This window comes from Pelodiscus sinensis, chromosome 1 (assembly GCF_049634645.1).
Source record: "Pelodiscus sinensis isolate JC-2024 chromosome 1, ASM4963464v1, whole genome shotgun sequence".
Taxonomy (NCBI): Eukaryota; Metazoa; Chordata; order Testudines; family Trionychidae; genus Pelodiscus; species Pelodiscus sinensis.
In genome coordinates this window covers 11,749,321-11,777,171 of record NC_134711.1, presented here as the reverse complement: position 1 = coordinate 11,777,171, position 27,851 = coordinate 11,749,321, and the positions used below count along the sequence as shown (strand labels likewise).

The 27,851-nt window shown below is 41.6% G+C and overlaps 1 protein-coding gene across 2 annotated transcripts in view; it reads right to left on the bottom strand.

Moving 5' to 3' along the window:
- Nucleotides 1-27,851, bottom strand: part of CELF2 (CUGBP Elav-like family member 2) — a 491,927-nt gene extending 464,076 nt beyond the window's left edge. Inside the window, exon 1 of one of the 2 annotated variants that reach the window (XM_025188438.2) lies at nucleotides 27,623-27,851. Coding sequence is in view for 1 of the 2 variants with exons in the window: in XM_075908547.1 (XP_075764662.1) it covers nucleotides 27,364-27,416 (53 nt within the window). In the remaining variant the exon portion in view is untranslated. Of the gene's footprint in view, nucleotides 1-27,363; nucleotides 27,588-27,622 lie in introns of those variants that run through there. The other variant, XM_075908547.1, reaches the window with a different exon arrangement.

The window sequence follows — 27,851 nt, the reverse complement described above, 5'->3', positions numbered from 1 at the left end:
TTTTTTGTGCCATCAATTATGATAGCCAGAAGGCTGCATGCATGAGCACTCAAATCATGTGGGCCATGTTGACTTGTGCAATTAGTCAACACAGCAGACTCTTAGAGAGCCCCCCAAAGACCATGAATCAGATAGGGATTGAAAGCACCCGGACAGGTTTATTGGTAAGTGAAATACAGTAATAGTTGTCAGTAGACTCTACCAAATCACTACACAGATGTACCTGTAACAATGGGTACAGCTCAGTCAATGGGAGGCCACACGGCCCCCTCAGCTGGACAAAGACTGCCCCTCCAAGACACCACTTTATATACAGGTATAAACAAGTTACACATCAGTCCTGATGTGTCAGGTTATCACCCTTTGATGCTACTGAGATACCACCCATTAACCTTTACCTCGTGGCTCGATTAGAACCTCTCTATCATGCTGTCATTTTAGACCCTTTCCTGAACCTGGGTCAGTATCTGTGGGGAATCTGGGTACCAAGGTCTTTTTTTAACGAGCTGGTGGTACCATCCTTTTGGAATGTGCTTTTAGTACCAATTACTGTTCTACACCTGGGCCTATTGGCAGTTAGCATTCTGCACTCTCAGCCCTGTTCATGCCAAGTTCTGTGAGCAGGGGCCTACCTCTTGCTCACAGTTTAGCTTTGCTTTATATTAGCTAAGTGTTGTCCATTTTAGGCCTCAAACCAGACTTGTGCTGCAAGGGCTTGTGTTTCAGGCCCTCATCTTACTACAGCATCCATGCAACTTCACCTCTTCATTAAATGAATGAAGATGGGTGACAAAGTTCCCCTCCTTCTACCCAATGCAGGGTGCAGAGAACAGTATGAATTCCAATTTCTGATGGTAGGGTCTGAAAGAAAGATCAACATGGAGAATTAGGAATTTTGCCTCCATTCTACTACACCATAATGGCAACATTCTAACACAATGGGTACATGAAATTAATCATCACCATGTTTAAAGCATCTCTCTCTATAAAGAAACTTGGGAGCATGGAACTTCTTGACTAGACTATTTTGTAGATTGTTGTAATAAGAAATGGCTTCCTTTATTTGTCACGTCATTCTTGGTAGAATGACATTAAAAAAACTTGATACCAATTAAAATTAATATTATCTTTATTGCAACAAATTGATCCTATCAATCAATTTTTAAAAGGAAGAATATGAAGATCACATAAAATTGTAGTTAGCTTCTCTTTTACTGCTTTGTGAAGACATACTGCATCATCTCTATAGCATATACATGTATTGTTGTTGTATTTAAGGTAATATAAAAATGTAGAGAGAGAGAGAGAGATAAATAGCTTCTGGTAAGCCATTGTGATAGGAAAAACCTTAGAATTAGAAAGCTTCAGTTTGGAGCTATAACTAGAGAAGGGAGAATATCAGCTTGGGTAAGAGTACAAAACTCATTCCTGAGCATGTGAACCATATCTTTTTGGTCAGGTAAAGAAGTTAGTTTTCATCTTATGCTTTCACATGAGACCAGAAATGCCAAAATATCATGAAAAAAAAATGTGGAGCGAAGTTAATATTTTTCATTTGTCCTTTGTCTCAACAAACACTTTGACCCAGCAAAACTGCAATTATAGCCGGAATTTTGCACTGTGTCCTTGGATTCAATTTTTAATCACAGTGCCCTGTTTGACCAGGGGTTTTTGAACAATAGTTCTCTGGATCCCTATACTTAAGCTCTTACGTTTAATGATTCAAAGAATCCCAAAGAGAATTTCATGTGCAACAGTAGCCAGGGACAATCTGAAATTGGACAGACAAACCTAACAAAAAATTAAACTCTTCTCTAAAAACTGTGTTCCTTTTCTCTGTTGCGTTCCTTTTTTTTTTAAATAAAAGAATCTCACTCCATGATCTTTGTAAGACCACTGAAAAACAGCAAAAGTACCTGCTTACCTTGGACCACTCATTTTGGTGTATGGGATCAAAAATAGTTATCATTAAACTAACCCTTTTTGACTGTGCTTCCCTCTGGATTTTCAAGGTAAATAAAGATTACAGGACAACAGCTCTACAGTCTGGTACATCAAAGGCAACATGGCAAATTTCTGACTGTACCAGTGTGCCTCTCCCTTGACTATAGGGGACAGGGCATAGTTCTATCAAAAGCCTTCTCTTGCACAGAAATTATTCCTAAAAATACAAGTCTATACACCAGGCTATACAGCTAAAATCCAGCCATTCCACTGAACTACTGCAGGAGTCTACTCCACCAAGGTGATTTTCTGCTGAAATGTCATAAAGAGAGACTTCCCTCCACCCCCACTCCAAAACCTGATCCATTCTCAAGCAAAATGAATCTCAAGTGACTTTATATAATTTTTAAGAACTAATCCAACAACCAGAAGCTGGTTTAGCAATGACACATCCCCTGGCTTGACCATACATGACCACAGAAAGCAGCATGGGACAAAAACAGCAGTTTCGTGTTCAACACACTTGGAACCCTGAGCTCAACCCACAGGGTGTTGCTCAGTTGATGACAAGATGTAACACCCCTTTCTATCTGATAAGACTGTGTCACTAGGACATGTCAGTGGGTTCTATAAGAGCAGCCTGTATCAGGCTGCGGGAAACACCATCTCCACTGCTGGAAGTCCATCCTATGTGACAGCCATGTCGCTTTGGTGCCATCTGCCTCTTTACACCTGATCACACATGGTGACACATGCCAAAACAGAGCATCTGAACAGGGCAGGAAAGGAAGCCACTGAGTTCCCAGATAAACAAGGCTGCCAAACTGACATGTTGAATGGCAGCAGGGGCCCAAGAAACCTTTAATGCACACCACATACTTCCCAAGGATAAAATAAATGTGACCTGCGCATGGGCATGTTCTGTATACGGGTAGCCAATAAGAGCATCCAAATCACACGCAGCATGGTGTGACTTGGAGAGAAAGCCACCACTTATGTCCATAAAATCCTGAGGCAATAATTTTGGCCTCGGGATTATATTTTTAATTCAAAAATAAAACACAAAAACACCCCACCCCATGTTATGACCCTGATAGAGTGTTTCCCATGAACAAAGGGAACGGCTGCAACACAATGTAGAAGCTTTGGGTATGTCTACACTGCTTTGAAGGTCAGACTACAGGAGTGTGAACAGCAGTCCACACCAGAGTACTGAACTATGTGTACTCAAGCGGACACTGCGGGAGCAAACTAAAAGTTCCTGATTCACATTCATGTAACACACTGTGACAAGGGACATGAATGTGAACGAGGAACTTTAAGTTTCCCCCCACAGCATCCACACCGGGGAAACAAAGCACAGGGCTTGGTGCACACTGGTATGCACATGCTCCCACAGTCTGCACTACTGGGCAGCAGAGAAAAGGATTCAGTACCAATGATGCATGAGAAAGAAGGAATTTTGTGAAAGTAGCAACAACAAAATGGTACTTTCCTTGTAAATCAAAGTACATTTTGTGGCAGAGTCACGGTAACAGAAGAAACGGAAGTATGGTGCCATTTTCCAAGTGCCACTTTCCAGAGTGCCTCAAGAGACAGCAGTACAAAGACAATGACATGCTACCATTGCTGAAATCACAGTTTGAGTGTAAAGTAAATGTCGCAGTGCTGTATTTCACTGTAAGCAGTCATCCTATATTGCCCCAACCATCATTTAAAAACGGATTTCTCTCCAATATGAAATACACACCAAAAAAAAAAAACCCAGTTAAACTTGTGGTTTGTAGCAGTTTTAAATTCCTTTGCTAATCCCAAATGTAATCTTAATTCAGACCTTGCTTCCTCTGGAGAAAGACCAAAGACTTTTTAAGCCCAATAAAATAGAGCCAACTTCCATTTAGTCAAATCCCCTCCCCCCCCTTTGCACATACCCTCTCAGGCACAATGTAGTAATATTATACCCCAAAATAATCCTCAATTTTGCTCATTTTCTGGTACTAATTTTCTGACCTGTATGGTAGCTAGTAAATAAAGTACAGACATTTGACACACAAGTAGATTTACCTTGAACACTTTTCTCGAAAAGCAGACCTTCATAGCCTCATTGTTTTCACAGCAATAAACAGGTAGTTGAAAAGATCAAATAAGAAAAGCTTTTTATCTAAAATGTACTTGTTTAAAAAAGCAATTTTATACAGAATGAGGAACGGAAATTTGCTCAAAAATGGTTTAAATTTGAACAGATATGCACAGCCTATGGCAGAAAATTCAAATTCTCAGATATCTGATAGACCTGTATACCTCTAGGGTACAAAAACAGACCAAACCCCAAGCCTCTCCTTAAAAAAAGACAAAACAAAAACACACCACAATGTAAAAAACAAAAGCAGTACAGCACTGAAGTGTTTAAAGTGCTCCGACATCTTTAAGATAAACTGTTGGGAATATTTAGTTTAAAGTACTCAAAATTTCCATAAAATTATACTTTAAGGCACACAATGATTCTACCACCTTAACCTACAAAAGTAATATCTGGGCTCGACATTGCTCTAATCTTGTTTCAACAACATGTAGCTTGGCGCTAGAAGCAAATTCTCATTTTATTTCAGTAGAGAAGAGCCTGTCATCAGATTAAAAAGGAATCTTACTTCAGTAAAATATGGCTTGACATCAGGATCCATATGCATTGCTTTCAATACTGCCTATTAACAAGTGCTCCGAGGTTCCATTTAAAGTAAAGCAGAGACAAGGCAAAACAACACAAAAATAAGTGTGCCATTTCATGACTGTGAAACCCAAGCACCTTTAAAAGCACAACTCAAAAAATTGGGATGTTTTCAAACAAAACACTTTACTACAAACCATTTTAAGACAGTGCATATTTTGCTGTTGTTTTCAATTCATACCCTTTTGATGAAAGAACTAATGAAAAGATGAAAGGGGAAAAAATCAGATTATTCTGAGAGAATTAAGATGTTTGGAGTAGCCTAAAAATGACAATACTATAAAATGCTACTCGTAGGAATTTAGTTAATTCATTTGAACAGACCAGAATCTTCATGATTGGAGACAATTGCTGTGAGTATCAGGCATAGGGATGTTACATTTTGATTAATCAGCTAATCGAGTAGTCGAAGGAATTTCGAGATGGAATATCTTGGACAAGCCTTGCAGATGGACAATGAGTTAGGCCCAGAGTTGAACAGGAGGAGGAGATTAGGCTGGATTGCCTTTGGGAGTCTGTGTAGTGTTTTTGTCAATCCCAAACTTCCCACCACTGCGAAAGTCCATCTCTAACACAGGGCATGTGAGTTTCTGGCTGGTTAAGAAATGACATTTTGTGATACCGGGGGTATACAAAAGAGCGATATTACCAGATAACAATAAATAGAAGGGTAGAAAGTCATGACTAGGAAACAGACTATTAAATATTAAAACACAGCTTTCAGAGAGTAAACCAAAAGATCCTTTTTTCTTTACCCCAAGTTTAAAATCTTAGGGTAGACAGCAAGAAAACGGCCCAGGGCTTGGAGAAATTTAGAATTTGAAGAGAAAGGAAAGCCTTAAGGGGCTTGTCCAGCACTGCCTCAGATTTCCTGCATAAGCTTGGGAAAGTGTCTCTTTGTGCTTTACTATCCCATCTGCAAAATAGGAATATTTCCCTTTCCACAACAACATCTTATGTATTTCGACCGTAAACTCATTAGGGGAAGGGAAGTACCTTAATAGGCATATGCATTATGCCAAGCACAATGATAGCTCTATTGTACATGCGTAACATGAATACAAATATTCAAGATAAATACCGAACTTCCTCCCAAACTGAATGTGTTTTGTGGATACTGAACTTCTATGTAGACCTCAGTCCAGCGTGAACAAGAACTGAACTTCTGTTACACATTTCTTCCTGTAGCATTTCACAACTGTGGAAGGACAAAGAATCAGAATCAGCCTCCCCCTTCTTGGTAGAATTCAAAATGCTAAAATCCAGACCCAATCAAATCCTTGATTGAATTTAGGGTCCGTGCTATTATTTATAAAGCCTACAGCCAAGTATTTCATGGAGCTCTCATCATTAGCTTACCATTTCCTAGCAGCCCATTAGGAATGCCAGTGACACAAAGCAGACCTCCATAGCCTCTTTGTTTTCACAGCAATAACAACGTAGTTGAAAATATTAAGTGCCAGCATGTTGGGCAGAGGGTTGGAACTGAGAAACAAGTGGCAGCTGTGCCCACAATGCAGTGGGTGAGATGGGCATGTTCCCTCTACTGTAGAGTTTTGTATAGCCTCCCATCACCAAGCTAGTCAAAGGCCTTTCGTGGTTTTAAAAAAAACCTCAAACAAACAAAACCCACAACCCAATAGCAATAATAGCAAAAGCCCTAGTGGATTTCAGGGGAGTCTCCAACACTTCTCCCTTTTCAGTTTCCAAGCTCTGCGAGAGGTAGTGGTTTGAGAACAGAAGGGCTGTTCATGTTATATCATTGATAGTGGAAAAGGTGGTCAGTCTCTAATTTCATCTAATTAGAACACCAGAACTGGAAGGGACCTTGAGAGGTCATCAAGTCCAGTCCACTGACCTCATGGCAGGGCCAGTACTGTCTAGATCACCATGGCCTTTTTGAGTCATTAACTGCTCTTCTAGCTGTCCTCTCAGTAGTATGCCATTGGTCCTGGTTTCCAGAATATGGACAGAAATTTAGCCATGCCATTTCCCTTTAAATGCCACATACCCAACATGTTAATGTAAATCAGCACTCACACTAACACTGCATGAAAGGATAGAAACAGAACTACGCCTCTACACTGCTCCATTTACCAATAAACTTTCAACTTTAACGACGTAAAGGATCTCACGTCTCGCTGTTCCACTTGTGATGAAATTGTTCAAAAAGAATTTGATCAAATGCAGACCCGATAAAAGAGGCTAGTCTGTCTCTTCTATCACAATCCTCGGTATTGTTTAAATTGAAATAACTTAGATTTTCCTTCTTACAATTTTATTCCAAGAGAAACCAGCAAGAGAATCATTGTTTTGGCCTCAAGGCATTCATCAAGCACTCTTATTTCTTTCTTGAGCTCACAAGAGTAGCTGCTTTATCTGGTATACACTTGGATAGATTTTTTTTCCTCAGAAAGGTACTTCATTTTAGTGTACAGAGAAACCCAGGGAAAATAGAAGCGAGGCACTAAAATTTACCTGCTGAAGAACATTTACTCAAAAGACAACCACAAGGCTCAAGCTAATTGACAATTTCTGCTTTGGGCCCATGATTAGAACACCTGCATCAACCCTGGTAAAAGTGGGAAGGTATGAGTATAGCCACTGGCAAGTAGTCTCACAATGCCTGTCATGACCTGTAGTTATCACCAATTTGGTAGCTCTTAAACAGAATCAAATTGCACAGAAAAAGGAACCAAAAATGAGCATTTTAATCATCCCACAAGGAACATCCATTGCATCATTTTAACAAACGCAGAAATGCAGTTGCAGGACATATTGTTTTGTATGGCCTTTTACAGCTCTATGAGATGGCATGGAAATTTCTAGTGGGCAGTTTTGTTAAGGGCATAAGGAACACCTAGGGGGCATGCAATCACAGCTGGTTTTAAGAAGTCCACAATGAATTGATCATCATCAGTTGGGGCTAACACCAACCAATGTGAAGTGATGCATTTTTGCACTGGAATGAAATATTTCAAGACTCAGGCAGTTGGGGACCGCAGAGTTGGGATGGGAGAGGCTCTGCGAAATAATTTTTCTGTCAAAGTACAGATGTTGAGAAAAGGACCACAATAGTGTAGGCAACACTAAAAATAATCCATAAGATGATGAAAAGAAAGAGTCAAAAATAAAAACGATGATATTCACACATTATTGTGCAATATGCTGACGAGCAATATCCATAAGAGGCAACATTAGCCAAGCTGGACCGCTGGCTAACAAGATTAACTTCTCAGTGACCATGGTTGGTCATCCACTCTCAAACTTTAAAGTTTAAAAACAACAACAACAACAACAACAACTGGTCTGGTAGCACTTTATAGACTAACAAAACATGTAGATGGTATCATGAGCTTTCGTGAGCACAGCCCACTTCTTCAGATGACTGGAGTTATGAGTAGGGGATATGAAAACCGGAAATAAATAGGAGAGAGGAAGAGAAAGGAAAAAGAAAGGGGGAAGGGGGAAAACAAGGCATCATTAAGTATCTGGAGAATACTTATACCTAAACAGATAGGAAGGATACCGCTCAGAAAGCTGTTAGCACCTTCAGTGGTAGAGTCCCCACCAGTCCATATCTTGATTGAGTCCATTAGCATGTGAATTGATCATCTAGTCCAGGGGTCAGCAACCTATGGCTCACTTGGGAGCCAGATATGGCTTGAAGCTCAGGCTCAGCTACCCACTTGCTAAGGGGAACCTGTGTTGGCGATCCAGCCTCGCGCCCCTCGCAAGACTGGAGCCAGTGCCAGCTTCCTGCAAGGGAGGGTTGGAGAAACCATGAGCCTCACTGCATGAGTGGGGAAGAAGCTGGAGCCACAAACAGCTCCGCACGTGAACTCTCCTTCCCCTGCTGGAGGACAAAGCAGTGACAAAAGCACTTCCTGGAAGCTTTTCCTGCTGCTCCATTGACTAGAATCCGGCCATCGGAGCAGCGGGCAGCCATGCCTGGTACAGAAAGCCTGAGAGCAGCACAGGGGCACAAAAGCAGACACAGCCACCATCTTGACCGTGAAAGACTCGCTGCTGCCATGGCCACATCCCGCTTTATTTAAAAATGAAGCCTGACCCACAAGTGCCTAATTGGGACCCAGCCCCCATCTGACCACAGCATTATAATACTCCTGCACCCCCACATACACACACCCTAACCCATCATACTCCATATTAATTAAAGTGATTTGAGTTGCGGGGGGAAGGGCACAGGGTGAATGGACCTAGGGTTGTCCACCTCCCATTTAGGTGTCCTATTCACTCTCTCAGCCCTAATGACTGGTGGCTTTTGTGGCTGGTATTTTGAAGTGCCTCTCATCCCCCATTCATCGTATAGAGCAGTGTTTCTTAACCTTTTTTATAAAGTACCCCTTTTTCAAAAAAAATTATAAGTAACCCCTTTTTAAAAAATACATAAGTACCCCCAGTACCTACAGTTTTTAGACAGATAAAAAAAATGTTCTACCATTGCAACACATTTGTTTAAACAACTTAATTGCAGCTGGGTGCGCGATAAAATTTTGGGGCATAAAAAGTACAAAAATAATAAAGTGCTGTAAAACTTAAAACAAAAATTCAGTTTTCTCCAAATGTCAGGTGTGTTGACGTACCCCCTGGACTTCTACTGAGTACCCCTGAGGGTATTCACACCACTGATTGAGAAACACTGGTATAGAGAGCCAAGACACCTAGCCCCTTTGTGGATTTGGGCTTCAAATAATACAGAAATAAGCAGCAGTATTGAACTGAAAAGGAAGACTGAAGTCACACACACAAGCAGTGGAAGATACTGACTGAAGCCTATTGGCTAAAAATAGGGATAGAGCAGAAACTCATTGAGATCACCCACTTCTTCCATCTTTCCACTGCTGCCAAGAACCCATTTTAAGATTTGGTAGTTTGGAGAAGGTGCAGGAGAGAAAGTTTAAGATTGATTAAATGAATTTGTTTGCATGGTATACATTTAATATCGTCAAGGACCTAAGTAAAGAGATATCAAAGGGAAATGATGAACCCTGGCCACTCTTCACAGATTAACAATTAATTTAATGTTACATGTTCTATTTTGTTCTTTTGGACAAGAGATTGGCACTGAACTGACATCCACAACCACTACCGTATAATAGTTTTGATTACACTTCTGCTCACAGCCATACAACCGACTATAAATACGGTTTAGCTTCTTCTATAAGATCAGGTGGAATTAGAGCAGGGGTGGGCAAAGGGCTCTCTGCAGGGTGGACCTGGCTTGCGGCTGCACTGCCGCTCCCCCACACCCAGGCCAATCAGAGTCTGGGAGTGGGAGAGCTTGCGAAGTCTCCTCACCCCCGCAAGAGCACATGGCTGCTAGAGAGACACACTGATTGGCCTGGGGGAAGGGAGAACACGCGAGGTCTCCTTCCGCTAGGCACCTAGAGGGAACCACCAGCTGTTTTAAAACAGATGATGTTTCTCTCTAGGGGGTGACAGAGGGAGGAGGAAGACTTCTTATGCGCTCCCACCCCAGGCCAATCAGAGGGTGGGGGGGAAGCACAAGAAGTCTCTTGGCTCTGCCCCTTCTGCCCAAGGTTCCACCCTTCTTGGGTGGCTTGGGGCCACCTCAGAATTTTTTTTTTTTTTTTTTAAATTATTGCTCACCCCTGAATTAGAGTCTGCAGGTTTTTTTCCTTTCATCTATTGTATATAATAGCCAATACTTGTATTGTGCTTTGAAAGGTGCTATATCATGTTGCCTAAACAAGTCCACCTCTGGATAGGTACAAGCACATCTGCTACATTGAAGCAGAACTTTTATGAAATATAGGTTGTGCACTTCTGAACAGACATTAGTATGTCCTGCGTAGATTACATGTAATACAATAACTTTCAAAGCAAGAAAAATAAAATACCTTCTGGAATCATATAGATAGTAGCCCCGTGTCTGAGAGTCTGTAATGCCGAAATGCTGGCTGTTCCCTCCGGGCGGCACTGTTGCCTGAAATGCTGGCTGTTCCCTCCGGGCAGCACTGTTGCCTGAAATGCTGGCTGTTCCCTCTGGGTGGCCTGTGCTGCATGGGGAGTGCGGGGCCCAAACAGCCGCTTGCGCTGCTTGCTCTTTCGCGGCGACTTGGCGGAGCAGCGCAGAAGTCAGCCGAGTGTCACGGTGGTAGACGAAGAGGGGCGGGGCGGTGACATGCAGCGTGATAGCAGCTCCAGGCCCTGCCCCCTGGCAGTGAACGTCACCGTTCTGTCCCCCTTTGCCTCCCGCCGTGGTGCTCGGCTGACTTCTGCACCGCTCAGCCAGGCCACTACATGGGAGCAAGCGGCGCAAGCGGCCATTTGGGCTCCGTACCCCCCATGCAGCACGGGGAGTGCGGAGCCAAATGGCCATTTGGGCTCCGTGGTCCCCCGAGTGAGAGGCAGGAGGGGGAGAAGTGAAAGAGAGAGACAGAGAGAGATGCAGGAGGCAGAGGAGAGCTGAGAGAGAGAGAGAGGCAGTAGGAGGAAGAGAGAGACGGAGCGGGAGTTCGGAGGCTCAGGAGAGAAGACCGACGTGGAGGAGAGATCTGAAAATCCTGTCTTATGATGGGCTAATTGGCTAGTATTAACAGAATCGTTGAAAAGAAACAGATAGAACTTCTCCCACAGTGCATCTTCCTGGTTTATTTTGGCACTGGTTTTCAGGAAATATAATTGTTACATGAGATTTTGGCATTTTGAAAGCTAAAGTGATATTTTGGAATGCCTGAAATGCTATTAAAGTATCACAGACGGCACTGATTAAAGTAGAGTAATAAAAAGTGCTTCCTAAATAGGTTTATGATTCAGATTGTTTGAAGATTTCATAAATTTTAGATACATTTATTTCCTCTTCCCCAAAAGCGCTTTGCTGCAGAGATGCCTGATTTGAAGTGTCCAGAAAAAAAAAGTATTGTTTTGCATATAAATATGTACGTTGATTCTGGTAAAATACATGAATGCTCAGTTAAAATAAAAAAAAAGTGCTATGTTACTCTTTATATTTCTTCAAAGTATAAAAGGATAGGCACTAGTCTATTTATTTATATTTGTCCGCATTATGGATTAAAACTTTCCCTCCACCAGATAACCTGTTGAACCCCTGCCACATTTTAAGAATTCCAACAGTTTACATAACTTATAAGCTAGGACAGTGATAAGCAACGTGCGGCCGACCAGGGTTCTATGTGTCGCTTGCAAGACATTTTGTTTGCTGTTGTACATGCATGTAGTCCTTTTTCCTAAAGATATTACTTAAAGCAACACACATGTAAAACAAGGGCATGCGAAATGAGGTGTGTGCTGATTGAATTCAACACTGGCTCAGAGCTGTGCGCTCCCTCTGCATCCAACCAAAGTACTGCTATGATTCAATCAGTACAATGTTAGGTACACAAGTGCAGTTAAGCAAAGCTACCCCATCCTGCAAGACAGGATTGTCATAACCAAGACAATGCTTCACAGAGATTGAAGGCCACTTATGCGGCTGGCTCACTAGCCTGGGACGCCCATTGCTAAGCTGGGTACATCCACCCTTCCCCATTTTTTTTCATAACAGTTTCCAGGACAAACAAAACTAAACAGAAAGGATTCCACCCAGAATTCTGTGATTACACAAGCTTTGGCTGGGTTTAGATTCTTTTTGGACAAACAAAAGCACAGAATGTCTCACTATGCTCATGAGGATTGAGTATAAGAATACTGGATAGTCAATTGTTCACCAAAGAGCTATTCCAAACCAACATATCTTTGAATGCATTTTCTTTTAACTATGTTTGTATATTTTTGGCCAGCACAAGTCAATTTTTTAAATGACCTTCACTCTTTCCTAAGCACATTTGCAGTTCATCAGTCAGCCCAGCCTAAGTATCTCCGACATCTTTTGCCAAAGTTAGGCAGCAACTGATTCATGTCTGCCATATGTACTTCAAAATTCTTCACCATGAAACTTAAGGTCAGATGCTTCCATTCAGATTTAAGAAAGGTTAGTTAGTTTGGATCACAAGTGATGATCATGTAGAGTGGAAAAAAAATATCACAACTGAAGGAGTGTAAATCAGAAGTTTCTGAGATTCAGTTTAGGTAGTCCAATCCAAATGACCTCTTGCAAAATTGTGTTATTTCTTATTTCTGGCTTAACGTAACTGCTACATTAAGTATCCAGAACAAACTCTAATGTACAAAAATCACGAGTCAGTAAAAATCCTGAGATTTATTTGAAAAATATATTGTGGATTCATTGTATTTGCCTGCTAATTTGAGGCCTCCATGGTTTTCATGAGTTACATGTCTGAGCTTGTCTCTGCACTTACAATGACTAGAAACCAAAGACAGTCTTAAAGTGCTGCATAGTCCTATTCTAACAGGATGGCTGCATAGTCCTGTCTTTTGTTTCAGCAAGAGAAGACTAACACAGCTACATCTCTATTACTAATGCCTAGAAAGTTACTAAACAAGAAAGAAAGATTCCAACATATTCACTTGTCTCCACGATCTGGGGCTGTAACCATAACATCAAATCTCATAAAACTAAAATCATGAGATTTGCCAACACTGCAATATACTTGGTTCTTCCCTTTTCAGCTAGAAGTAGGAAGTGTAGAAAAAAAATTCAACTGAAGTTCTCCCAACATTAAAAACAAACATACACACAAAACCAACCAACCAACCAACCGAAAAAAAATTCCTCTGGCACCTTAGAGATGAAGTATATATAGAATCATGAGCCTCATGAAAGCTCATGATACTATATATTTGTTAGTCTACAAGATGCCACAGGACTACTCATTTTTGTAGAGAGGAGATGGAAATTCCAGATCTAGACCTAGTAGACTTTCTTCAAAGTTCAGGGTATTCAGAGGTAGGGGTTTTATTCCCTTCAGCATAGAAATGGGAGCTAGTTACAAAGCTGTGGTCCAGGCTTTGATCCCAACTATCCAAATTCACTGAAGGATGGAGGTATGTGTTTAGGCTATCTATAAATCTGAGCGAAATCAGTTTGGTTGCTTTATGTGGGGGTAGGAAGGAGAGAAGAATCAAGTCAAAAAGTAACTTACAAATCTTTCCAGGATGTATGGGGTCTTTCAAAGATTGCCTCATACTAGACTAAACAGGAACCAAAACTGGGCCAAGGCAACAGCAGACATTTCAAGGTAATCTGTGCACACTTTGCAATCTGTGACATATTTTCAGCATACACCCAAGGGGAAAAGTTGGGTTTTTTGGTTTGGGAAAGTTTGTGCTGCAACCATAGAAATGGTTGTGAGATTTTGAAAGCTCCAATAAACAACTGCAGGGCTATGCTGTGAATTTAAATATGGCCAGCATTGCATCAGAGATCAAACTCCCAGAAACAAAATAAGAATTCTGTTTATGAAGAAGTTTGTTGTAATATATCAGCCATGTGCAAGCTGTTGCTATGGCTAGTTGCCACACATCAAGGTTAAAAATGAACAGCCTTGGAGCTGAAATATAACTAATGCTACATTATTCTACCAGACTTTGCCAAGCTAACTAATTTGAAAGACTGAGATTTATACAGTATTGTCATAAAGTGCAGCAGTAATATTTTCTTCTATGTAGATTTAATTAAATTTTTTACTATCCCCCACAACAAGAAACAAATTCCCAAATGTTAAAAACAATTTACCTGAGAGCACTCATAGTTTGAAGAAAATTAAAGTTAAAATGGCTACAAAGAATGATGTTTTAATGCAATTTAAAATTAATCTGCGGAACTCAGTGCCACAGGATTTCTTGAGATATTATTTACTAGGCATGTCCTTTTCAGTAACAGTAGGTAAAGCAAATGTTGCCAGTGCTCTCTCTCTCTTCGAAACAAACTGATTACCAGCTGGTGTCAAGCAGAAATCGCCCCTCGTATTATGTACAGTTAGGTGAAGTTTATATGGTTTTAGCCCAGTCATAGAAATTTAGGAATTGCCATATATAACCAGATCAATACTTGAGTTAATCTGATATTCCAGTATATAACAAGTGCAAGGAAAGTGCTATCCAATGAACAAGCTATGGGCAATCTACCAAAGAGGGCAAATTTCTTCCTGACCTTAAAATGTTAGTGGCTGGTTAAAGCCATGAGAGTTTATATCACTGTCTAGCACAGTGGTCATCAACCAGTAGATTGGGATTTACTGGTAGATCTTGGAGCTTCTGACAGGTGACCCTGACTAGTTTGGCCTGGAACCTATCAAGCGCTGGCACTTCAGTTGCTCCTACACCTCACTGTCATGCTGCTCCTGCCCTCTGCCTTGGAGCTGCCTCTTGGGAGCCTCCTGCTTGCTGTGCAGTGCTGTATGTGGGAGGAAGTGTGTGTGTGTGTGGGGGGGGGGCACACGGATGTCAGGGTGTCTGCCCTGCCCTCACTTCTGTACCCTATCTCCACACAAAGAGAAGGGGATGGAGGGGACTTGGCACTGCAAATCTCTGTCATTCTCACAAACACACACTATCCTTCATTCTCATCTCCCGACCCAACACATACATGGGGGGAGGGGTCATTACTATCACTGCTTGCAAAGGGAGTTCTTTTTCGCTGGTCTGTGCATTTCATAATTTTCATTTCTCTCTTATGCTTAAATGTAATTCTTTGAGTACAGGCAGTCCCCGGGTTACGTACAAGATAGGGACTGTAGGTTTGTTCTTAAGTTGAATCTGTATGTAAGTCGGAACTGGCGTCCAGATTCAGCCGCTGCTGAAACTGACCGCCAGTTCTGACTTACATACAGATTCAACTTAAGAACCCCAAGTCCCCAAGTCAGCTGCTGCTGAAACTGATCAGCGGCTGAGTCAGGATGCCTGGGGCAGAGCTGGGGTGCTGCCGGGTTGGTCCAGTAGTGCCCAGAGCGGCGCTGCGGGACCAACCGGAAGCGCCCCAGCTGCTCTGCCCCAGGGTCCACAACAAAAGCCTGGTCTGCTGGGGGGGGGGGGGCACACTAGCTGCGCCCCCCCCCCAGCAGACCAGGGACACAGGGAGCAAAGCTGCAGCCTCTGGCAAAGCCGCAGCCACAGCGGGTTCCCGCGCTTCTGAGGCTTTGCTCCCGGTGCCCCTGGTCTGCTGGAGACGGTCCCTAGCAGACCAGGGGCACCACGAGCAAAGGTGCAGCCGCAGCGGGTTCCCGCGCTTCTGAGGCTTTGCTCTGGCAGAGCAAAGCCTCAGAAGCGCGGGAACCCGCCGCGGCTGCGGCTTTGCTCCCGGTGCCCCTGGTTTCCTGGGGACTGTCTCCAGCAGACCAGGGGCACCGGGAGCAGCTTTTCTCGCCCCGGAGGTCGAGGTGACGGACCGCTGCCTGCGAGCTCCGGGGCGAGAAAGCCCCGTTCGTAAGTGCGGAACCGACATATGTCGGATCCGCGTAAGTCGGGGACTGCCTATAGTGAGTTCTAGAATACCCAGCTTGTCATTGTTGGCGTCATTATCCCAGTGGTAATTGCTGCTCCTGGAAGCAGCTGGCATGTCTCTGCAGCCCCTGAGAGAGAGGCAGAGCAGGGGGTCTCCACATGCTTTCCTTGACTGTACACACCACTCCTGCAGCTCCTATTCATCAATAACGGGGAGCTGTGGCCAGTAGAAGCTATGGGCTCAGTGCCTGTAGATGAAGGGCAGCACATGGTGCCATGGAGCCATTCCTGTAAATGCCAGCTGCTTTCAGGTGTAGTGCATGGCCAGGGCAGGAGTAAGCCTACCTTAGCTTCTAGGTAGTGGAGTTTTCAGTCAAACAGTGCCCAGCCAGAGCCTGCCTCCTGAACCCCTCTCCCAGTCCTGAACCTCTTCCTACACCCAACCTCCTGTCCAGACATGAGTCCCCCTGCACCCAAATTCCTTCCCAGAGCTTGCACGCTGAACCCCCTCCTAAACCCCAATCTCCCACCCTGGGCTAAGCCCCGAGCCCCTTCCATACTCCAAACCCTTTGGCCCAAGACCAGAGCCCCAGCCTGATGAAAGTGAGCAAGGTTCAGGGAGGAAGGGGCATGGAGTGGGCAGAGTGAGGCCTCAGGAAAGGGGTGGGGGAGCAGGGACAGGGCCTCAAAAAAGGGGCAGGAAGGAAATGGAGCAAGGGTATTTGGATTTGAGGTAGATCTTACATTGCACTTAAATTGAAAAGTGAACTTGTGGTGAAAAAGGCTGGAGACCACTGGTCTAGCGCAACTGTGGATGTTGTCATTATCCCTATTTTTAAAATCCTTAGCATCAGTAATATCTACTGCCACAGTATTCCAGAGACTAATTGTCCTGTGTGAGTATAAACAGTATTTTCTTGAACAGTTTTAATCTGTTGCATATCTCCTTGCCCTTGCATATTACCCAGTGTGAACAGCATGATGTCCATTACTTCATGCCTGCTTCCCTTTAAACTAAACAGTCCTAATCTTTCACTGCCTCCTCATATGGAAGTCTTTCCATGCATCTAATCATCAGCCAACTCTCTTTGGAAACTCTCTGTTAGAAGTATCTCTCTATTATCTTCCTGAAGGCATTCAGAATTGGCCTATCCCGGAGAGAGGATGCCACACCCCCATATATGGAAACTTGGTCTGTTTCAGTACAACAATTCTTACATTTGTTGGATTTACTAGGCAGTGAGTTTTAACCATAGAACTTCCTCTCTTAAAGGCACATTTCAGTCAAATTTAACAGACTAAGCTCCCAGCCCCTCGAGAATCTTTGAAAAAAAAATACCCCACCCCCTACACCACACACAAACTCCTTGCTGCTGAACTAGCTTACTTCCTCTTCCTACTTTCAGTGTACCGGGTAGATATGTGCAAGCATCCTGTGTGGTCTGACTGGCTACGGAATGTAGGAACAGATAAAAACAAAATATGGAGAACTAGTCCTTTCTTTACTCCAGTTTTTCATGCGCTTTATGATGCTGAAACCCAAACTGCAATATTATCTCACGTCCAGGTCACAGACTGATTATGTACATGGTTCATTTTAATCAACGAAGCTTAATCTTTCCTATTGTGATGCTCTGCATTTTCAAAGTATCTGCTTAACTTAAGCCATCACCTGAATCTCAAATACACTAGACCCAATCTTGTAGTATGTAGTCACCTGCAGAGTTTAACAGGAAAACAAGGGCAGTGAATTACTGCAAATAGGATTAGTCTGAATACTCAGTATATTCTTGTTAGATTTCTCAGTACAGTAGAAAATTTTGTTTGTTCAGTATCACCGTACTCGTGCACTTCACTGGTTAACTGTCAGTGAACTCAAGTCTCTCCTTCAGAGACTCATTTCTTCCATAATGCCTGCAAGTAAAGATTCGAACAGTAATTACAATACAATTCCAAAGTAATATTACCACTATGATGTGCATGAATCTACACTAAGTTACTATACGTTTTTATGGCTGTAACTTGCTTCCTTCCTCATCCTGGTCTTGCCCACTGTGATTGAGAGGGGGCAGTAAACATCACATCAAAAATCACATTGTAAACTCTACCACACCGGGCTCATTTCTTTGCTTGTATTGTAAAATGCCTACCACACTTTTCAGTGCTATAAAATAATAACTATTGTGTTGCTGTGCATTTGCCAGAATCGCTTCTACATCTATACAATACACAGACAAGGGTGGGTGGGAGAATAACCCCCACACCTATTGTTGTAAAAGGCTTGGAAATGAAATAATTAAATCCCTTGCTTTCAAAACATTTGTTACCTAGAAGCATTTTGATTGCTATCACTAGGCAGGATGACTGCTGCTCAGAATACTCTGGGGGATGGGGTGGGTATGTATAACTGGTTGGAAATAAAGGTAAGCATCCTGGGGGGGGGGGGGGGTTGGGAGTGGGGGGTTACAATCTTGAATACTGTACAATAAATCTTCAGATCAAAATGTATTAAAGAAAACTCCTATAGATCTTTATCTAAGTATCAGGTTAACCACTGTTCTAAGGCAGTGCAACAACCTTCTAAATTCTCGCTTGTTTTAACCACTCACACAGTCTAAACTAGAGATAACCATGTAAATCTACAACATGCAGGCTTCTACACTGTCCCGGGGAGCTGGCTGCTACCCCACGCCACTGTCTCTGTAGTGCACGGTAGTAGCCAGCTCCCTGAGAGCAGTAAGCACTGACTCCCAGGGAGCAGGCCGCGGGTGCATGTAACTGCTGAGTTTCAGTGGTTACACGTTTTACACAATTACCCACGTTTTGACACCCCTAGTTTAAACTCCCATTAACAAGAGGTTGTATGGATTAAGATGACTAACAGAGCAGCTCTGTGCCTACATATGTAGTTTCAACTCATGCTGTTCAACTGTGGGATCAGAAGTAACTTCCCTCCCAAATCTGTGGGGGGGGGGGGGGAAATGCAGTTAATATAGGTTAAACTGATGTGCTATTTTGGGGGGGGGGGGAAGGAAAGAGGGAAAATAGTGGCTACAAATTAATGACAGATCACCACCCAAACTCATGCAAAACACTTTAAAAGCATTTCACACACTGAAAATACCATGCTAAAGACTTCAAACTCTGCTTCTCAATAGCTGAAGTTGTACACAATCTGTGTATAGTAGTTACCATCCTTACCTAAAAAGCCTGGGATAGCCTGTGGATTATGCTGATTTTATGGAGTCTACCAGAATGATGAACCAGGGAGCACAAGCAAAAGGCAGGTTCATCTATTTTTACCCTTGTTTTTAAATATAAAGCCACTATTAAACTAATGAATTAAAGCTTCATGTAGCCTTATCCCCAGGAGAGTTTGGAGTCCAGATTGCAGATGAGATGCAGCATAAGACTAGATATCAACAGGCTTGAAGTAGTTTATATACATGCTTTGGCTATCATTTTCCCCACCCTGAGAGACAGAAACTTCCTGTATTCAAGAGCAAGATAAACAGTTCTTACAAAAAATAATAATAATAATTCTCAGGTGATGTGCCAAGTCAGCGTGGAGATCTGCCCATTTACACCAGCTGTGTATCTAAGATGACCATTGCTTTCACATGAAAAATCCCCCTGGACTTCAATGGGAGTCACATGTGCCTGAAAGCTATGCGATCCATATTCAATGCACACCCCTTCCAACAGTGCAAGCCTCGTGGCCTTTTCTGTCTTTCCTTTCCTGCCCAAATTCCTCCTTGGCCTCTGACATGACTCAGGTCCATATGAACCCTTTTAAGATCAATTGGAGGGTCCAGATGAGTTCTGACTATAGTTGCCAGAATCGTTCAGTGGTGCTATATAGAAGCCCAGGGGATGGTAGGCCTCTAATAATGAAGAGCACCTACTGCTGGAAAGAATATGTATAATATAACAGATACACACATTCAATATATATGCTCAACTAGCTGCCTTGGATATTGGCCAGGATTCAAAGCTTGCCAGACTGGGATCGAGAACTAAGACCGCTTTTTAGCCAGTAAATAGGTATGATTAGCAAATATGCCTAATATCTCCAATTTTAGTGTTCCCTAGAAAAAAACCAAATCTCTAAGTGTGCAGTAAAATTAACGGAAAAGTAGCACTTTTCCTAAAAGTACTACCAACTGGAATACAAACTTTGTTAATCCAACAGTGGCAAGCAACCACCAATGGGTGAAATGCAGTAATGATTTGCTTACCTATAGCAGTAAAGGACAGGAGTCTGAGATTGGAAAGGATGTTGGTGTCATCCTACTGAAATATACTAGGGAATTGGGGTATAGGCTGTAGAATGTAATCACTCAGGCTATGTCTACACTACCAGTTTATTTTGAAATAGTTATTTCAGGAATTATTTCAAAATAAGCTTATTCTTCTTTACAAGCAGGAGTTATTTCAAAATAACAGGTTTGGTAGCATGGATGCTCACCTTGTTATTTCGAGAGAAGAGTTATTTTGAAATAACTTCCCAGTATAGACACACCTCCAGATTTGAATTGATCCAGGATTCATCCTGCTTTTACGATATAAATCCCAGCCAAGTGGAATATTGGCATACCATATACATTTCCTCATTTGTGCAAGTTATAAATGTATGTGCAGATAGATCACTGAATCCTTGTGCATTAGCTGCAAACTAGATAAGGACCTTCTGTAACCACAACCAGGCGGATTTGAACCTAGGAGCCTTTATCCTCTAAGCTAAAAGCCAGCTGGCTCCCAGCCCATGGTGTAGAGGCCTCTTGGTCTTAACTGTTGCTGTACTCTAGGTACCACTTGCATTGCTCAGTAACCACACTAGGGCTATGTCTACACACACGGCTTCTTGCGTGAGAAATATGCAAATGAGGCTAAGCATGGAATATGGCTGAGCCTCATTTGCATACCTAATGAGCCACCATTTTTGCAGAAGAGGCTCTTGTGCCAGAAGGAGCTGTCTATACTGCCCCTTCTTGTGCAAGAAAAGTCCTCTTGGGCAATGCCGTTATTCCTGAAAATAATCAGCGTAGCAGGATTGTGCAAGAGGGTTTTTCTTGCGCAAGAAGGTGCAGTGTAGACAGCTCCTTCCGGCGCAAGAGCCTCTTCTGCAAAAATGGCAGCTCATTAGGTATGCAAATGAGGCTAGGCGATATTCCATGTTTAGCCTCATTTACATATTTCTCGTGCAAGAAGCCGCACATGTAGACATAGCCTAGGTGTGTGGGTTACACTTCCACCTGACTGTTCTTCACTTAGAGAAATTGTTTCCCTTTAGGGCTTGCAAGACTGAGAACTCAATGAAACTAACACAACTTTTCCTCTACCTTAAGTTTTAGTATATTTTAAAACCCTTTTCTTCCTTCAAATATATAACCAAAACCACAACAATTCAAGATCCAATTCAGAGTTTCATACAAAACCATGTACACCAATGTACCAACTTAACAGTGACATAGATGGGTGGGAGTGGGGAATCTTGCAGATCTCAAAGCTGATGACATTAAGTCATGAGCATGCGGTCCTCCATTGGCTGTCAAAAGCAGGCCAGGTGGTGACGTGTTACTAATGTTCTATAAAAAAAAAAAAAAAGGGGACTTCTCAGTCCACTCCCACCCTCACTCATTCTGTGACCCAATGTACTGGGGTGATCATGCTGTACGGAAGAGGCATAAGAACCCTGGAATCCATTCATTTGGTTTTCCCACTCAAAAGATGAATTGTGTCAGCCAAGGAAACAGCACATAAATGTTATAGTAAGTAGAATTCATAGGAAACATTTTGTTCCTGGCAAATTCAGTGCATAATGATTGCCTCGACGTGTGCAACTGGGGTAGTTTGAAACAGAGGCTGGAAGGAATTAATAATTTGTAGGGTGCTGTGGGTTTATACTGTGCATAGAAATATTTTTTTAAATACTCAATACTTGGGATATTTTTAGGAGCCCCAGAGGCCGCAATAGCTTTAGATAGACTTCATGCTCAGAATATTCATGCTCAGAATATTCAGTTTCCCATATTACAGATCCAGTCTTGATAACTGACCATTAAATATAAATGGGTTAAATGGATTATTCTCTATTTAAATAGATAAAATCAGCTGCACCTAGCCAGTAAGGGTCTAATCCTACTCCCACTGAAATCAATGGCAAAACACCTATTAACTTTAGGGCTTGCTCTTGCACCATTCAATGCTCTTTCTTCTTCAGCATCTAGAGAGATGAAGTTTAGGAGTCCTGTACTCTAGTTGGGGTTGGTAAAAGTCTCACATCTTCTATGGATCAGGTGAAGCAAAGGAGATGTAAACCCCTGACCAGGGAATTACAGAATCAATGATTAGGAGAGATTTCAGGTATGCTAATTGAGTTCTTGGATGATAAAGTAAGGATTGGATTCAATATTGCATTTTAATCCTATCAAGAGGAAAAGCGGGCTGGTGTTTAGGAAATCAGGAACAATAAATGCAAGTGTTGAGAAATCAATATAGGAAGGAATAATTCAAATACACACATATAGAACCAGGGAATAATAGCTAGCCAGATAACATGTCTGTGCAATAAAGAAGGAACTTGGGTTACCCTGCAGCTGATAAAGCATGTGTCAAAACTATAACGGCGATTGCAAAACGTTAAATGCAGTTGTACTAAACAGGAGGATTACAGGAAATATAAGTAAAGCAATTCCCCATTGGGTGAGCCAGAATTGCAGACTAATTCAAACTACCCTCTCAGTATTTTCCCCTGCACAATTAGGGCACATTTGGAGAAACAGGTCAGGTATGTGAAATATACAAAGGAAACACAATCACATTTAGGAAGGAACTTAATGTATACCCTCGATGCATATACTATCTATTTTTAATTGAAATCACATGCATGAACTAAGAGGCCTAACTGTATTTTGCTAACCCTACTTTTTAAAAAATGAAATCCAAGAAAATGCTAGTGCATAAATTCTAACTTCCTCTCAGCAGCTAACATGTTTATAACAAACTTGGGCCTGCACAGGCCTCCCTTGACTTGAGAGTATTACATGATCTGTATTTTTGAATGTGTTAACTGGAAAACAATTTCCTGAATGTGTTTTTAGTCAACATGAAATGTACACACCTTCTTCTCACATTTATTTTTCTCCAAACAAACATATTGTGGCCGTTACAAGGGAAATTGGATTCTCTATTAATGTCCAAGTTGCATTATCTGTATTACAGAGCAATGATGGAATCCAGGGTTGTGTTTCACAATTAGGCTTCCTTTCAAGGGGGTTGGAAGAGGTTCCGAAAAGCCTCAAAATAAAATATAGCCTGTAAAATTATTTTCCAGAAGCTGTAACATGTTCAGTGAACATGTAGTATTGAAAGTCTTTCTACATATTGGCAAAGGCTACTAGATACTATCTTCCATATACATTAGTACCACTGAGAGACAGTGGCAGAAGTAAAATAATCACTAAGAATAACTAAGATCCATTCCCCCATTAATCAAAGGTATTTCTGTTTATTGCACATTCATGTAGAAGGTCACATTCTGGCAGATTATTATGGAGAGGATGCATCACGCAAACATTTGTGCTGTTTCAGTAAATGGTAAGGAATTTTCCTGGATTTAATTTTTCTTACCAGCAATTGAAATTGGCAACTGAACATGCCACAATCCAACCCTTCCCCTCCCCCCATACTATAAGCAGAACACCAGGCAGTATGGAGACCTATCTTAATACATGGGCAATCAACCTTGGGGGGGCGGAGGGGGGGGGTAGAAATATTGTATGGTTGGTGTTGCACTCAGAAATAACCAAAACCAGACTAGAATTATGCTTCCTGCTGGTCTCTCACTAGCAAAATGTACATTTTCGTTTACAATGAGATTTGGACAACGTGAGAAGGGAAAGGCCCTTTGGAAAAGTAGTTCCTCCCAACTGATTTAATTGGGAGGGGTAGCATTTGGCTGCTTTAGAAAAAAAAAAAAGTGCAGCTCTGCAGGAAAGAATGAAAAAATTTACAAAAACACATTAAAACCTTGTCTTGACTCCCCCAAACAAGTATATTCTTAATTTGAACTAATATCCTGCAGAATTTAAGGCAGCTGGCTCTCCACAGGGTTTAACTAAGACTGCTGGCTTGTGAGAAAAGCACAAACTGGTTTGTCTTCTCCTCAAATAATCTAATACATTAACACACCTCTTCTCCATAGCAAAGAGAATGACCAAAGGTGGATCCAAGTTCCATTGGTCCTTGCAGAAGGGAAGACTTGCAGTGTCTACATATGTATAAAGAGAGATACCTCTTTGCATCTCTCTACTAGCTCTTTTGAATCCACCTTGTAAAGTTACAGGCTTGTAGAAAATCCTTGAAGGCCATACGCCACTCTTTCCATTTCTTATGTCCTATATTGTCTTTACCATCCTCTTTACTCAACCACACTGACCTCTTTATCCCATACGTCTGCTTCTTCCATACCTGAGTTTTCCTGCATGCTACTTTTGCTCATAAACTGGCCTCAGAAGCCACTACATTCAAATTTTTATCAGACTCACGTCCTTTGGTACCACAACGACAAGAAGTGCCACCTAGTAAGCTTCTCAGCTATTTGGAAGGAGAGACTTAAACTTCAGTGCCCGCCCCACAACATTTAAGTTGGAAATTTGTAGGAGGAAGATAAGAGGCTGAAAGCTTAACAGGGAAGGGAAGGGAGGGAGGGGGATATAATATGTTTAATTTACTTAACTATGACCAAGAAAAAAAAACATGTAATGGTTTGATCCCTCTGATTAAAGGTTGCAGCATATTAAGTTATCTATTTAGGTCATCTTTAGATGTGTTTGGAAAATATTTTAGCATACACAAGTGTAACATACCAATAGACCGTGCCTGGTCTGGAATTGAACCTGAGACCCCTGGAGCATCTATTGCCTGAACTAACAATTAGCTGCCTGGTAGCTCAGGCCGTAGAGTAGACTCGTTATTCTCTCTGTGGCTGTGTCTAGACTATATCCCTCTTTTGACAGAGGGATGTAAATTAGACACTTTGAAATTGCAAATGAAGCAGGGATTTAAATATCCTGCACTTCATTTGCATGATTGCGTAATAGCGCTCTTTCGAAAAAGCACCATTTTGAAAGTGAAACCGCGGTCTAGATGCAGTTCTTTTGAAAAGGGTAGGCTTTTTTCGAAAGATCCTGCAAACCTCAAAAAAAGGGAATACAGGATCTTTCGAAAAAGCCTGCCGTTTTTGAAAGAACCGCGTCTAAACCGCTTTTTCAAAAAGAGCACCATTATGCAATTATGCAAATGAAGCATGGGATATTTAAATCCCCGCTTCATTTGCAATTTCAAAGTGTCTAATTTACATCCCTCTGTCGAAAGAGGGATGAAGTCTAGACACAGCCTGGAGGTAGTCTTTGTGCCACTACATAGGATAAAACAGTACACCCACAAGGTGTGTGAGTTACACATGTATTATAATCTAAAATACCGGCTGCACCTTGTGAGGGATTGCACATCCATATTACAAAAATTACCATGCACCTTTCACTCTCTCACCTAACCTCTGTCCACCAATCCATTGGCTCCGGGCCAGCAGCATTCTTCCCAAAAGACTGGACAGCTTCAAAACAGTCACCACTTTAAAAAAAACAAACAAAAAAACCCCCTACAGCTGGCCACAGAAATGTTTCTTCCACTCTCCTCAGGCAAGCTTCAGTCCATTCTGTCTGTGCAGAAGTCTATTGTCTCATGGCCCAGTTCACTACAAACTCAATACACTCAGGCTTTCCTGGCACAGGAATATGAATGTCACCCCAGTAAAATTTACTCCCTGAAAATTTCCTATAACATATGTGTCACATACAGATGCCATGGTGTTATGGCTAAACATTTTTTACTGGCACTCATTTAGGATGTCATACATAAATTAATCATTGTTGAATCCCATTGCAAGTAACATGGCCCCCTTCCAAATGCCATACCAATAACATCTTTATGCTACAGCCTAACACACTCTTTTTTTAGTCACACCATATATCCAGTATTACTACTGCCATAAGCAAGCACATAGGTACACTGATTTTTTTTTTTTTAAAGGAACTGTGGCATTTTACTAAGTTGAAAAATAAGGTGAAGCTTTCCAAATGCTGGCAATCCCTGCTGTAAGAAAAGAAAGCTTGCTCTAAATTCAGCTATGCCCCATATATAGCCCTAGACCTAAAGATGATCAAAGAAACATTTCATTTTTGATAAAGCACAACACTTTGCAAATATGAGAGAAAAGATCCAGGGGGAAAAAACAAAAAACAAAACCAACCACAGTTTCTCATGTTTTGAATGTCATCTTCTGCAATTTGAAAAAGATCACTAGACATATCTAAGCACTTTAAAAATGTATATGCCAAGAAGGTAAAATATACACAAACTGTCAAACGTATCTGTGCTGTACTCTTTTTACAAGTGGCACACATCCAACATCTTATGTACTACCTCTGTGCATTGGGATAGTGTATAAAAGTAAGAAAAAAACATGTCAGTCAAATTTAATTTAGTGTGATTTCTCCAACTGTTTTCTTATAGGTAAGTAAAACCACCTTCCAACTTTTGGAATTTAATTCTCTTAACAGAAAAGACATGCAGTTAAAATACCAGCAAGCCAAATCTGTTAGTACCTCAGATCTTTCAAATACATTTTTGCAACATTAGCACTGGGTAATATTGCAACATTAGCACTGGGTAATAAAGAGAAGAATCAGAAACAATTTTAGTCACTTTTAACACTTAACTTTCCCTTTGTCTTGCACTATTATTTTAAAATACATGTCAGGGATAAAGCAAAACTCTCTAGCAAATTTCAAATGTATGCATCGGAGAAGTAACTGACTACCTAAAAAAGCAGCAAACCAAAATATGGAACAACAGCACATTTCTGTTACTTTTCCTTAAAACAATATTCATATTTTACTGATCCACTCTTACCCTCTCTTACTATTTAGAAGTTTCCTAAATGTTCCCCTAGCAAGCAACACAGTGTAAGCAAAGAGTTAATTCTCTTGCAGTATCAACTGGTGTTCCACTTACTATTAAATTTAATTTACAGAGCAATCTCCATTTTTAAAAAAATGATCAGTACTTCCTTACTGCACTGTAACAAGAAGAAGTATATTTTAAATGCTCCCTGGAGTCTCTCTAAACATCTGCTTAAAGGGTTTCTGTATCTTAAAGGGATCTAATTACCAAAAACTCCTCTGTTACTTAAGCCCAAGACTCACATTTCAATTATAACTCAAGTTCCAGTTAATTTGGGGGTGAACCACTTCACCAAAAGGAAGAAAACATAGGCCTACCTTAAAACTTTCCAACCTTTCAATGGATCCAGTTCAGATATTATAGAAACCATAGTATTTAAATAATACTAATAAAAACACTGCAGAGAAGGCTAACCACAAAAAGCAGCAGAGTACTCTACTCAGCGTGGGAATGAAAACAGCCCCAGTACAGCTCTTCCTACTTCTTGATAAGCACTTGTCCCGGCTTCTCTCCACCCCCAAAATCAATCTTGTGCTATATTGCTTCACGGTCCCAGTTTCATTTCTCCACCACTACCTTTTAAAGCCCTTGTAATCTGCTCCAACTGATCAAATTTGACCTTTTTGTAGCCCACTTTATTCCAAGCACTGCTCTCAGTTAAATCTCTCTTTATTAACACCGTCCTCCTTGGCTTTCTTTTGGAACAAACACAGATCAAGCTTGAAGCCTCTAGACTTTGCCAGCAATCATTTACAGATTACTGCAAGCTGCAGTCTTCTCCTTCTGGGTATTTCCTCTGCCTCTG